Source organism: Ips typographus, linkage group LG9 (assembly GCF_016097725.1).
Source record: "Ips typographus isolate SLU linkage group LG9, UJ_Ityp_2.0, whole genome shotgun sequence".
In the NCBI taxonomy this organism is placed as follows: Eukaryota; Metazoa; Arthropoda; class Insecta; order Coleoptera; family Curculionidae; genus Ips; species Ips typographus.
In genome coordinates, this window is record NC_138430.1 from 6,659,269 (window position 1) to 6,671,991 (window position 12,723).

At 37.4% G+C, this 12,723-nt stretch overlaps 5 protein-coding genes across 15 annotated transcripts in view; 3 read left to right on the forward strand and 2 right to left on the reverse strand.

Moving 5' to 3' along the window:
• On the forward strand, positions 1–6,469 carry DPCoAC (dephosphocoenzyme A carrier). 6 transcript variants are annotated; one of them, XM_081987022.1, is made up of 8 exons: positions 1–362; positions 2,297–2,483; positions 2,540–2,722; positions 2,781–2,910; positions 2,969–3,101; positions 3,163–3,337; positions 3,398–3,521; positions 6,181–6,469. In XM_081987022.1, exons 2-8 carry the CDS (start codon positions 2,335–2,337, stop codon positions 6,187–6,189), a joined length of 903 nt encoding a protein of 300 aa, XP_081843148.1. In that variant the 5' UTR covers positions 1–362; positions 2,297–2,334; the 3' UTR covers positions 6,190–6,469. The 6 variants fall into 6 exon arrangements, with proteins under 6 accessions (XP_081843148.1, XP_081843147.1, XP_081843143.1 ...); XM_081987021.1 differs by lacking the exon at positions 6,181–6,469 and adding an exon at positions 4,015–4,135; XM_081987017.1 differs by lacking the exon at positions 6,181–6,469 and having other exon boundaries at positions 2–362; positions 3,398–4,135.
• Positions 273–1,247, reverse strand: LOC145733986 (calmodulin-like protein 4). The gene is made up of 4 exons (XM_081987035.1): positions 1,106–1,247; positions 1,019–1,049; positions 734–864; positions 273–675 (listed from the first exon to the last, which is right to left on the reverse strand). Exons 1-4 carry the CDS (start codon positions 1,106–1,108, stop codon positions 391–393), a joined length of 450 nt encoding a protein of 149 aa, XP_081843161.1. The 5' UTR covers positions 1,109–1,247; the 3' UTR covers positions 273–390.
• beta'COP (coatomer subunit beta') overlaps positions 4,106–12,723 on the reverse strand; it is a 13,532-nt gene continuing 4,914 nt past the window's right edge. Inside the window, exons 1-15 of one of the 2 annotated variants that reach the window (XM_081986982.1) lie at positions 8,678–8,830; positions 8,231–8,582; positions 8,014–8,175; positions 7,732–7,953; positions 7,341–7,478; positions 6,930–7,283; positions 6,685–6,877; positions 6,491–6,626; positions 6,227–6,439; positions 5,873–6,158; positions 5,586–5,805; positions 5,247–5,368; positions 4,883–5,054; positions 4,471–4,558; positions 4,106–4,312 (exon numbers count right to left, since the gene is read on the reverse strand). In XM_081986982.1, coding sequence (XP_081843108.1) covers positions 4,277–4,312; positions 4,471–4,558; positions 4,883–5,054; positions 5,247–5,368; positions 5,586–5,805; positions 5,873–6,158; positions 6,227–6,439; positions 6,491–6,626; positions 6,685–6,877; positions 6,930–7,283; positions 7,341–7,478; positions 7,732–7,953; positions 8,014–8,175; positions 8,231–8,582; positions 8,678–8,680 — 2,697 coding nt within the window. In that variant the 5' untranslated portion in view covers positions 8,681–8,830 and the 3' untranslated portion in view covers positions 4,106–4,276. Of the gene's footprint in view, positions 4,313–4,470; positions 4,559–4,882; positions 5,055–5,246; positions 5,369–5,585; positions 5,806–5,872; positions 6,159–6,226; positions 6,440–6,490; positions 6,627–6,684; positions 6,878–6,929; positions 7,284–7,340; positions 7,479–7,731; positions 7,954–8,013; positions 8,176–8,230; positions 8,583–8,677; positions 8,831–12,723 lie in introns of those variants that run through there. The other variant, XM_081986983.1, reaches the window with a different exon arrangement.
• SmF (small ribonucleoprotein particle protein SmF) lies at positions 8,942–9,857 on the forward strand. The gene is made up of 2 exons (XM_081987044.1): positions 8,942–9,260; positions 9,685–9,857. The coding sequence occupies exons 1-2, from the start codon at positions 9,086–9,088 to the stop codon at positions 9,774–9,776; spliced, it is 267 nt and encodes an 88-aa protein (XP_081843170.1). The 5' UTR covers positions 8,942–9,085; the 3' UTR covers positions 9,777–9,857.
• LOC145733938 (uncharacterized) overlaps positions 12,419–12,723 on the forward strand; it is a 26,350-nt gene continuing 26,045 nt past the window's right edge. For 3 of the 5 annotated variants that reach the window (XM_081986973.1, XM_081986974.1, XM_081986975.1), the window contains exon 1: positions 12,419–12,656. The gene's annotated coding sequence lies outside the window, so the exon portion shown is untranslated. Of the gene's footprint in view, positions 12,667–12,723 lie in introns of all 5 variants that reach the window. The other 2 variants (XM_081986972.1, XM_081986971.1) reach the window with 2 other exon arrangements.

The window sequence follows — 12,723 nt, forward strand, 5'->3', positions numbered from 1 at the left end:
TGAAATTGTTGAATTACATAAAATTTACTTTTATTTATATTTTTTTATTTAATCAAAAACGCGTACAACATTCAACATTAACGGAATTTAAATAAATTGTACGTTTTTATACAGCCGCGGTTCGTGATCGACACTTTAAAAACATAGATAACTAGCCTACTCATCTCAGCTGACCAAATTCCAAAGGTTTAATAAAATTTATGTTTACTGTTGAAAACTGAAAAGTATTTGCGCCTTAATGGGGTTTAAAGGGACTAGTGAATAAACACCACTCACAGGCAAGATAAGTTTCTAATCATCCAACAATTCAGTACATGTGCTCCCAATTACAGTACAACCTAAACCCCCAAATATTTTTCAAGGTAAGTGCAAATTTTTATGTAATAAAATTTAGTAGTAGTCCGGTATTGGAGCGCAAGCAATCTTAACGAAATCTTCGTACTTTACAATACTGCTATTGTTGACATTGGCCTCTCTAAAAATTCTATCAACTTCCTTGGAGGACAGTCTTTCACCCCAATTTTGCAGCAGATGTCTTAAATGTTTGGCCTGTATAGTGCCACGGCCTTGAGGATCAGCAGCTTTAAAAGCATCTACAATTTCTTTCGGTAGGTTTTCCACTCTAGAGTGCACATGCATAACTTCAAGAAAGTCAGCAAAAGTCATTTTACCTCCCTGAAACAATCTCCTTTTATTAGTGATGGTTGCTGGTTTGAGTGACTGTGTCAGATACCTTTTGTTTGAAATATCCAGCCAGTTCTGATATGGTTGGGCTTAAACCAAGACTACGCATAATCACAGTCAGTTCATCCAGAGATTTGATGTGTCCAGATCGGGCAAATAGATAGAAACATTCTCTGAATTCTGACAAAAGACAACATTATAAATTTTCTATTTTAACTTGCTAGCAATTGTGAAACAAAAATGTTAGAATGAGTGTAATCTTATCTTTCCTACACCTCTTAATGAATTCGTTTGCTAATTTGGTAATGGCCATATTGAAAACTGGGTTACCTACCATCAATGTCTTGCTCTTTGAAGTACCGGGCCTGTAATAACACACATTAAAAAAAAATACTTTGAAATACTTTATATTAGGACCTACCATTGTTTTTCCAACTGTTGGAGACAGGTCGATTGATAATACAGGGGATTAGGTTAATTAAATAATCCCCACTGCTTTTATTTCAGCAGATAAGTTTATCCGCGATATTGTGTGTATTTACTTGACGGAACACCAAAACAGGTTGTTACTACCTGTACCAGGGTGGGGGGACACCATTCTCCTGAAATGTATGGTGGGGAGGTGGTCGTATAGTCCGCGAGTATACCCAGTTTTTGCCTGTACCACAGATATCCACATCTTTGTTTAATTACCCACTTCAACTTAGAAGAACATAAAAAACAAATAATATGTATTAAGTTCTGAATGGTTTGCTTAAATCAATTAAATTTCACTTTTAAATGAAGGGATGCTCTTGGACTAATGTTTATTTAGGGTCATGTTATTAATTCCCCTAATCTAGTTGGTGTGTATTATTCAATCCAGAAGTTCTGAAGGTTTAATTTTTTTTTTGATCTCTTTGTCTTGTTATTGATTTTGTGGTTATCAAAGCAAAGCAGTAAGTGCACAAATTTCTTTATAAATTTACAAATATAAGGTGGTATTCTTGTAAAAGCGTCAAGGCCACCAGTTGTGTTTTTAGTGTTTAATCTTTATGTATTGATGATAATTGTCGGTATCTAGTCATGTTGGTGAACTTTGGTTCCTGAAACTTTGCCGAAAAGCTCACACATTATCTGAGGTCAGTTCTACTAATATATCATTGCCAATTACGCAAAAAATTGAAAATTTGGACTGCAGCTTTGGCGATTCACGATAATTATTATATTCAAACAAGTAAACAGAATCAGAAAAATACAGATTAATACTTTGAACTTTGACTATTATATCTACAAGAACTGCAATAGTAATCTAGTTTCATGTATTTAGTAGTAGCACATCGCCAATCCAGGTGAGTTGTTTTAACATATAAAATATTTTTTCATCCATGAAGTAGGAGGTCAAATGTTTTTCATCAAGCCTCATAGTTAGGCGCCCATAAGAAATGCTATTTGGCAAAATGCCGACTGTATTTCACAATCATTTTTATGGAGAATCCAATGAAAACAGTTCCAAAATCTATTAATGAATAGTTTAGTCCTGTAAGCGCGTGTATTGTGAGTGTCACAGTCGTCAATACGTTTATCTTTTTTGTCTAAGTTTAAACTTTGAATACATTGTTGTCTTGCTTAGGTATGCATACAACTTAACTAACCATGTAAACGAACATTATGGGCAAGAGCGATGTGGACCCAAAAGTGCGTCATCTATCCAACACCCAAATTGTCATTACTAGTTTGGCGGCCGGTGCCCTAGCAGGAGGTTTGGCCAAAACCACCATTGCGCCTCTTGATAGGACCAAAATCAACTTTCAAATCAGGTAATTGAAAAACCTGGCCACTTAACTGTTTCCCACTTAACTAAACCTTTATTTAGTCAGAAGCCGTACTCGACGCGGAAAGCGTTAAAATTCCTTGTGGAAACATGGAAAAAGCAAGGTTTTTTCGCATTATGGCGAGGAAACAGTGCCACCATGGCCCGAATAATTCCGTATTCGGCTATCCAATTTACGGCGCACGAACAGTGGAAGAGAGTGTTAAAAGTTGACCAAAACAATGGGTAATAAACTCTTTCTTGATTACTTTTTCTACTACTTACCATTTTGTTATGCCACTAGATCAAACAAGAGACTGTTTCTAGCAGGGTCTCTGGCCGGTTTAACTTCTCAAGCTTTAACGTACCCCTTCGACTTTGCTCGAGCCCGAATGGCTGTGACACATAAATTAGAATACGCGACACTCAGACACGTATGTTGATGTATTTATCCTGTTTTATTGTAAAATAACTTTGAAACATATTTGAAAGGTTTTTCAAAAAATATACCTGGTTGAAGGGCTAGGAGCCTTCTGGAAGGGGTTCGTACCGACGATGGCCGGCGTAATTCCCTATGCGGGAATGTCTTTTTTTACTTACGATAAGCTTAAAAGACTGTACAGAGGTAAGTAGTCAAGTTGTTTTGATCAACTTTTAGGAATATAATTTGACTCTCCTGGTTGTAGAACATGTAGATAGTGCTTATGTGATTCCCCCCGCGGCTTCGTTAGTTTTTGGAGCCATCGCCGGGGTGCTTAGTCAGAGCACGAGTTATCCTTTGGACATAGTAAGAAGACGAATGCAAACGGACACTACCGGAAAGTACCCCACTATGCGTCAAACTATTCTTTACGTTTATCGGTAAATATTTTTTAGTATGACGTAGTAAAACAATGTAACAGTTTTCTTTTTCGTTTTCAGCACCGAGGGTATCCGAAAAGGTTTCTACAAAGGGCTGTCAATGAACTGGATCAAAGGGCCAATCGCCGTGGGTATAAGTTATGCAACTTATGATAACATCAAGGACATCTTGAGGACTTTTGCGGTAAAATTTGACACTCATTCTTTAGTATAGTTTGTCTGCGCCATCCTACATATATACATAGTTGAAAGATACACAATGCGGGCTTCCAACTTTATTTGTAGATAGTTTTTCAGTGGCGTGTTTAGTTCACTAAGAGCCGGTTTTATTATACTATTGTTTTCATTTAAATTGGATAAGAAATTTCCATGTTATTTATGTCTATATTCTCAATTAGACCTAAACAGTGATTGTAAGTAAAACCGGAGCTATGAACTACACCTATATTAGCGTAATAATCAGATGGTTAGTTTGATTCATGGATGTAAATTTTGTAGCACATCAAGCACGAGATTGAAATTCATTTTTTGTTTCGATTACCACTCAAATTTACTTATTTTTGTGATTGTTGTAAATATCTTATCAATGCAATTTATTTACGATTTTACACTGTTATTGTTTACAAAATGAATTCTATATTTCGGAATGTTAAGTTTATTGTTTGTTTAATGTTCAGGTCGATGCCGAAACGCGGCAATGACGAAAAATACTCATCGTCTCAAAGACCGTAAGGTAGGAAAAATAAAGTGAAAATTAATCGAATACACTTACAAATAATAAAGATTTATTTACAAGTTTTCCGCTATATGAATATCGGCATTTGTAAGTAAACAAGTAACAAAATAAAGCTACTAGAAATATTATCCTTATTAAATAGGAATGAATATGTTAATACGAACAATACTAGTAAAACACAAGTAATCATTTTCTTAGCAGCTTTAGTCGCTTAATAGGTCATCGTCGAGGTTGATATCCTGAAATTAATATTTCTTTTTAGTAAATTAGTCAAATCAAAACACTTCTTTTGGAACGTCCTTAAATGCTTAAAGTTTTTGAACCATGTGAGGTTCTTGAAAAGTTCCGAAGCGTTAAAAGACATTTCAGAAGTGCCTTTGTGTATTTTTCAACCAACCGTGGTGTCGATGTTCTCGTCCAGGTTGACTCCATCTAAGTCTAGATCGATGTCGTCGTCGTCATCGCTGCCTGCAGGGGGCGCAGACCTACGCACAAAACATTTAATATATGTAATTTACATATGTCGTTAGGATGCCAAAACCACAAATACGCAATTGTTTAACATAGCACATTTGTGGTTGTGGCATTGTATCGACGATATGACAACATTGAACCTGGTTAGCCTGGGAAGTGAAAAATTAGTATATTTCAGTGACATTTATGACCGATTGCATCAACGTATTTTTAAGCACACTTAAGCTTAAAAAATATCATTGGTTCAATCCAGCATCAGTAAAGCAGGATACAAATACACTAATTTTGCAGTCACCTTTCCCTTCGAAACCGGCGTAATATGACACCTATATTACCTGCTTTGGCCAATTTCACTAGATTTGGCCGGAGCGCTGCTGGAAACAGCACTCTGACATTCAACTATGACATTCCTTTCATGGTTTGGTGTAATCGATATGGCTTCAGAGGCACGAACTATTGCGTTCTTAGCTTCAAATACCTTCTGAGCGGCAATAGCCTCAGCTAAACCTACAGACACAAAGACATAAATACGATAAAAATGTAGTAAACTACGTTATTTGTGGTTTTTGCGAACCGGTCGGAGCTTTATGAGTAAATGTGACGTCACGGCGATGCAATTGACTAAACCAACTGTCACATTGCGTTAGAGTGACGTTATATTCACCCATAAAGCGTCAGAATGAACCCGCCAGAATTTACCAGGAAATAAATTCTCGTATTGTTTGGGATCGGCCAAACTTTGGGCGGCCTTCTCGTTAGTTTGAGCTAATCTCTCTTTCCACAGTTCCACTACCTCCGAAATTTTGTCCGGCAAATAAGACCTGTTTAATTGAATTAAATTAAATGGAGAAACAACTGGGTAGGGTGTAAAGCGGGATTTATAGCCTAACGCCCCGCAACATAATACGTTGTAATACTACACCAATCCTCTGTCTATTTATTCAAAATAAACGTCAAATACGTTCATTCGTGGTTTGACATCAGATTAGTGTTGTGTTATGTTGCGTTGCGCCAATCTGTAAATTCAGCTAAATTTACCTGGCAAAGAAGGCAGCTTCCGGCAATCGATCGGTCTCAATCAGTATGTCCAAGCATTTGCCTAAGTCACCCACCAACAAATATGACAAAAACGACAAATTAAACTTTTCTTCTTTTTGAGTAGTCTCTGCCAAGTATTGCACTAAGTTTTGGTCACCTGAGCTGGTGGCTAGTAGCAAAAGCCCACCGTAATCTTGGGCTTTTTGCATACACTCCTTGGCTGAAATAATTTTGCGCGTGATTAAGTAAAATATGTGTTTTCTCAATTCACCAAATTAACTACTCACCCAACTGAAGATTGTTGGTACTGGCAGCCAATTCGCCCAATTGGCTCCACTTTTGGGGATTGTTGGCTTCAACAGCCAAAGCTCGAGCGGTAGTCAAATCTTCGAGCGCCACGGCCAACTCAAAGCGATGTTCTGGATCGCTGGAAACTGCCAACGCTTGCTGTTTGAATCCCTGTTTTTCCAAGAAGTGCGCAACTCGAGTACGGTGTTCTTTTGGAATTGACGGAAGCACACGATCCGCCGTTGCAAAATCTTTACGCATCACCGCCGTTTGGTATTCCAAAACCTACCAATGGTTCACTTTTTAGTTAAACTGAAATTCAAATTGAACAGACGAAACAAATTGATACTCACTGAAAGAAGTAACTGATAACTGACGACACCCAACTCTTTATCTGCCAAGTACAGCCTGTCGTCTTTGGGAACATAACCGAGGACATACAAAGGACGGTCCAAGTGAGCTATGGTCACAAGTTCGCCGCCCACAAAGTAGTTTATTCGATTCACAGCGTTGGTGTAGATGAAGCAGTCACCTACCCATAAACCTGTGCGCACACTCTCATTCACCTAGAATCAAATAAAGGATTACTTTTAAAACATGGCTATTTTATAAATTACCTCTCCTAAAACATCAAATGCAGCTTCAACACCATCATCAGCTACTTCATTGTTCTCTCGAGCTTTTTGGACTTGTTCAGCATCAAAAGACAAGATATAGTAGCTGTCTTCAGTGGCAATGCACACCAAATTGCCGCTACAAAGCAATTTTACTTAGAAATTTACGTCTTGATATACAAATCAAGACAATTTACCTGTCAGACCAGTAAACCGCCTTTGGCTGAATTTCGATCCTGCGAACTAACTCCAGAGAGTCCCAATCGTAAAAACTGAGTCCTGCTACAGATTTGACTCCTAACATGTGACCCCCGAAAATTCCATCTGCTGAAGATTCTGGCTTAAATTGCTTTTTTTCCTTGAAATTTTTATAAATACGAACGGTCGATCCTGTAAATGTTAAAATTAATTTCACATTAACTAGATAATAATTATTGTTAACCTGATTCTCTGATGGCGTATTCACTAGAGTCCTGAGCCCAAACAAATTCTTGAGCGCTTCCAAAAGCTTTATTTCTTAACGCCATTGCTGTGTAAATGATATATTCCCCATCCCCGCAAACCACAACGAATCTTCCATTGGGGTTATGTTGAATAGACTGGGGATATATTTCACAAGCCCCCATGTCTTTCACAGCCACTGGAAGCCTTTCACCGTCCCGAATTTCCCCCCCTTCAGGCAAAGCCTTCAGATTGGCTTGCTGCAGTTCACAATGCCGCGCCCATATGATTTTACCCCCATTTACATCCATGCTAACAGCCGGTTCTTCTCTACCTATTTTCACCATTATACTACCTAAGAGTTTTAAAAAAAATTTAGCCTTTCTGTAAGTATAACAGTATTAGATAATACCTTCATCATAACCAATGGCTACATTATTAGAGCCTTTTAAACAAGTAATGGCCCAAACTCTTTCAAAACCATAGTTTAAGCTGCTCTCCAACCTGTGAGTGTTGGCATGCCATACTCTAACAGTGCCATCCTCACTACCTGTATGACCATAAAATAAAATATCAAGAATAAGTTTAATCCTCAGGGAAAAAGAAGGGTAAGTATACTTAGAGTGTCTAACAAAATACATCCCATTATCTTAAAAGCTTCACCTTTTATCAATAATAGTTTTGTTTTAGGAAAAACTGTCATTAAATGCTTAGTTGCTTTATAGACTTAAATTAACAAAATAGCAAAACATGGACTGTCAAAATTTAAAAAAGAAACTTTTTTAATGCAAACAAAAAATTACCTGTTAATACTACTGGCAACTCAGGATGAAAACAAACAGCAGACACATTGTCCCCATGTCCTTCCAAAGTCTGGACACAGGTTTTATTCTGATAATCCCAAATTTTAACCAGACGATCATCAGCCCCAGAAATAAGATAAGGCTTATCACCACCATGGTAATAGTCTACACAATTAACTCCCTTCTCATGTCCCTCCAAAGTAAAATTGGCTGTTGGAGACCCTTTAAATACCCAGCATTTAGTTTTTACTACAAAACTGATGCAATATGAATTCATGTTACCTAATTGCCAGACTTTCAAAGTTCTATCCAAAGATGCACTTGCAAAAGTGTTGTTATCTTTAGGGTTAATAGCAATCTGCATTATGTAGTGTGAATGCCCTTCAAACACTTGCTGGCAAGCCCAGGCTTTATCCCAATTCCACAACTTAATAAACATATCATCTAAAAACGCAGTTTTACTACCAGTTTAACTAAACAAAAAGTTATAACAACAAACCACTGGTAGTCAAAATGAAGGGTTGAGTAGGATGTACAACAATACATCTGACATAATCAGAGTGTGCTTCAAACTTGTGCACCCTCTCCAAGGTGTTGTAATTAAAAACCCGGAGTTGCATATCATCTGAGCCAGTCACAATCCAGTTCTTCCTGGGGACAAACTTAGCTGCCCGCACTGGCAAGTCACATACCTCAAATGTTTTCAGCAATTGCTGATTATCCAGGTTGAATACGTTGACTACGCCGCTGTACAGAGAGCACAGCATCCATTGCTCGGTGGGGTGCAGGTCTACGCTCTTCACCCTGTCTGATCGGGCGGTCAATTTCCGTTTTATGTCTAATCTGAGAGGCTGAAAACGGTGCATCAAATGTATAAATAAAAAATGTAAATATGCTAAAAGTGCTTTAGTTTTCAAATAATAGTGTTAACCAAAAGGTACCTTACCATGGTGGATTAACAATAGAAAAGTAAAATGGGTTTAGTTAAGAGTTTTCCTTTAATAATTAAACAGTACACGAATTTATAAACACATCACAATTAGCTGTCAGGTTTGATTTTCTAACCCAACTTTTCGATTGTGCCTGTGACGTGTCGACTGTACCAAATCGGACAAAGATAGCAATAAAAATCAATATAACAGACAAAGACTACCGTCTGTTGTCATTTCACTGTCACATTAAAAATAAAAGAAGACCCCCAAACAATAATACTCCCTAACCTCAATTTGTTGGCATTATTTGCTGTTTGTAGCTTCTAGCGCGGGTTTCCTTTAGTTTTTTGGGCAAGTCTCTGCTGGTTAGCGGGCTTAAAACTATTTTTCAGTTATAAAATACATTCTTTAAACTCCTCACAATGTCGGCGGCAATGCCTATTAACCCCAAACCTTTCCTCAACAGTCTTACCGGCAAAGCTGTTATGGTGAAGCTAAAGTGGGGCCATGAATACAAAGGCTATTTGGTATCCGTAGACGGCTACATGAACTTGCAGCTGGCCAATTGCGAAGAATTTATCGAGGGAGATAAAACAGGTAATTATTAATATTTGCATGGAGATGTACCTATATTTTGGGGTTATTACTAGCATTGGTCCTACTCAACAATAAAGAGTAGCCAGAATTAGGAGTCACCATTCATTATATGTCAGTCATGGTAGGGCTTGTTTAAAGCAAACACTGTTTAATAACTTGAAATAATTAATAAGTAGGGACACAGTGAAAATGTTGAATTCTAAAGCATGGGAATGACCTTCAATATTGTCTTTTTTTTTGGGTTTTAATTTTTCAATCTGTAAAAAGTGAGGGAGTTCTATGTTTGGTTATTCCTACTTTCAGAAAATGTATTTAGTAGCAAACTAATTTAACAATCATTTCCAAGAAAATTATTAAAATAAAGTTTTCTTTAAAACTGTATTATTCTAAAACTGAATATTTACTGATTCTGGTTTCTTTGCAGGCAATTTGGGAGAAGTCCTCATTAGGTGTAATAATGTGTTATTTATAAGGGGTGTGGAAGAAGAAGACGAAGAGGGAGAGACCAGAGACTAGTAATAATTTTCAATATAAGATTCTAGTTAAGGGTTTGTATCTAATTTTCAAAAAATAAAGTACAATTTTATGTCATAATAAGCTTAGTTTTTTTCTAAAATAAAACTTAGTTTGGCGATTAAAATGCGCTAAGAAATTACGGTTTCAAGTCCAGATGTGGGCAGACCATTATAGATTTTTTCCTTTTGCTCCAGTCTGAAAATTGAAAGGGGTTTTTCAGGTCCAATGGACCAAAAGACAATTTGCCGAGTCGAAAAATGTTATACTTTTTTTTATTGTAACTGGATTACAGTTACACATCTAATACTCAGTGTAAAGTTGTTTCCTTTAATTAAAATCTGCAAAGCGTAGCGCAGTTTTACTTAAAAAAATTCAATTAGCACTGGTATGGATAATTGTCAGTAAACTATCGCCAATTAGAGGTATATTTGATCAACGGCAAAAAACACTTGGTTGAAGACGGTGTGTCATATGCTCGATGATATACTCTCAACCCACTTGGTTGCCTTACTGAGACAATGTGTTCACTAACCGATACATGTCAAGTATAAAACTGGAGCAATCATTATTTTTACTAACTAATTAATATAATAATTATATCACAGTCGAATGCAATCAAGAGTTCCATAGAATCGTAAAAATAAGAGATTGTAGTGATAATTGTATTGAAGTTTTAAGTATCTGCAGAGTAGGAAGGTTTATCGCGACTGTCACAGTCTTCATATAGTTTTTAAAAGGAATGCAGACAAGAAAAAAAATGCAGTCACCTGGCATGCTGCAGCTAACGAGACTATTTCGGTCGTCTAATTATCTAAGTACACAAAGTAGTACCTATAGGTATTTACCTAACTGTACCACGTCATCTGCATGTATGTGTATCATCAGTTGTCATATAGAGGAACCCATTCAAATGTATAAGCTTTTGAGCTTATTCAAAGCCACTTTACATATTTTCGTTACGGAGCGAAGGATTTGGTTAGCCTTCTGCTTAGCGTTTTATTGATCGTTGTTTTTTCATTTTTTTTATGTAGATACGCTGGCTGTGTATAGTACACCGGGTCTTCACTAGAATCTTCACTTCAATACCACACCGTCTAAACCGGTCCTGATATTCTTATCGGATGTCGCGGGTAGCCCCTCAACTATAACCACACTTACACACGAAACAAAGGGGAAATATACAAAGAGGAAGTAGTGTAGCAAATAAAGGAATCATTAAAAAAGTGCCAGTTGGGTCTGTTAGTGCCTCAAGTTCGGAAGGCGAGTGTTTTCGTTATTGCACCTGTGTGCGCGTTCATTCCACCTGACTTCAAAGAAACAGGTGAACGGACTCTCTTCGTATAGGCATAGTTAGAGAATAAAAACTTGATTTAGGATCGCCCTTTAACTGCACACGAGTGTTGTTGTATGAAAGTTTGCACGTGTTTATGTGAGCTCTGATGATGGACTTTTCACCGAAACTTGGTTCTCTGGCGTTCAGATTTTCCCTAGTCTAGCTAAAAACGTAAATCTTACAAAGAACATTTTTAAACAGTACTACATATTTCCTTGCTAATTGAAAGCTTGAAGTGTCTTTTCTGTAATCCCGAACCGACAAAGAAATTATCTTAATGCGGGAAATGGAAAACGAGCCCCTAGGCATACGGCAGACTAAATTAGATTTGAAAAAATCGAGCGGAATTTTTGATGGAATAACTAACCCTAAAGGAGAATCGGGGAGTGCTCGGATTAGGAGAAAGGCGTCTCGAATTCCCGTATCCTTGAAGCGTAATAAAGAGGACGGAAAACCTAAAACAACTCAGGTAAGTGTGTAACAGTTTTTATTGGATACATACAGGGTGTCCCAAAGGATATCAATCGATGACAGCAAATTAAGCAAAATATTTTTGGACCTTCTCAGAACAAGAATTTTCAATCATTCCCTACCTCAATCTATAGAACAAAAACGAAGTGCTGAGACGGGCGCCGTGGCGCCATTGACCCATGATGTTTAGGAATTTTCGAACCGTTTGTAAGTTTTGGCGGGTTCTTCTTCTTTATGAGCGGAAATAAGGGTCGAGCACCCATCGAACCGTGGCGAAAGGACTTCCATAGAACGGAAACCACGTTCGACAAGGACGGCCGCGGCCGTGGGAGTTCAACGAGAGTATAAACGAAAATGTAAATTCTGCTGTTCTTTGGATATTAATATTATCGGACAGGACCGTATTTATTGAGAGACAGTGTCATGAATGATCAAAATGCCTTTTGAGGTTGTTTGCAGTAATAAAAAGCAGCCTTTAGGCATACAAATTTCATAATCTCTGCAAAGAAAGCAAAACAGGTTTTCCAGGTCAAAACAATAAATTCACTAGTCATCGCTAATTGTTCTCAATTCAAACAACATTTCCTTCTAATACAGAAAAAATTAACACTTGATTGTTGATAGACAATTTCCGTTAGAATGTCCAAGGACAAGGACACTCTTACTTCAAATTCGGCATGATTATAATCATTATTCTTGTTTGGGTACCTCCGGCAATTAAATGGTACCACAGTTAAAAACACACAGAAATCGTCGGGATCCGTTACTGATTTTACACATTAGTCTATCATATTTCTTCTGGCTTCTTGTTTCAACTACTGCAAACCAAAAGAGCAAAACGTCACGGTACCACCATCGACTCTAGTTCAGTTTGCGTTCGGCCGTACCACAGAGAGGTGTACCACGCCGTGTTATAAAATCCGGTTCGTGTTTTGTATTGGACATTTAAATTCTGGGTTCATGTGGGCGATTTGTTGGTAAACTTGAAAATGCCATTTTTGGGTGTCTAGTTAGTGCTTTTCGAGTGTGCAGGTGTGATTTCTATGTAACATAACGGAGTACCTTTGTCTCATCAGGTAACTAGAGGTAAAATAGCTTGCAAGCTACAATGTGGTTTGTGGCTTTTTATAGTTGCAACATTTC

Excerpts from the sequence above, each read along its gene's own strand:
- LOC145733986 (XM_081987035.1), bottom strand. Across the intron at positions 865-1,018 it reads CAAAGAGCAAGACATTGATG|AATTCAGAGAATGTTTCTAT; the intron begins GTAGGTAACCCA and ends GTCTTTTGTCAG. Across the intron at positions 676-733 it reads CTGGATATTTCAAACAAAAG|GGAGGTAAAATGACTTTTGC; the intron begins GTATCTGACACA and ends AGATTGTTTCAG.
- SmF (XM_081987044.1), top strand. The coding sequence starts at position 9,086 with ATGTCGGCGGCAATGCCTATTAACCCCAAACCTTTCCTCAACAGTCTT. Across the intron at positions 9,261-9,684 it reads TATCGAGGGAGATAAAACAG|GCAATTTGGGAGAAGTCCTC; the intron begins GTAATTATTAAT and ends GTTTCTTTGCAG.
- DPCoAC (XM_081987017.1), top strand. The coding sequence starts at position 2,335 with ATGGGCAAGAGCGATGTGGACCCAAAAGTGCGTCATCTATCCAACACC. Across the intron at positions 2,484-2,539 it reads AAAATCAACTTTCAAATCAG|TCAGAAGCCGTACTCGACGC; the intron begins GTAATTGAAAAA and ends ACCTTTATTTAG. Across the intron at positions 3,102-3,162 it reads GCTTAAAAGACTGTACAGAG|AACATGTAGATAGTGCTTAT; the intron begins GTAAGTAGTCAA and ends TCCTGGTTGTAG.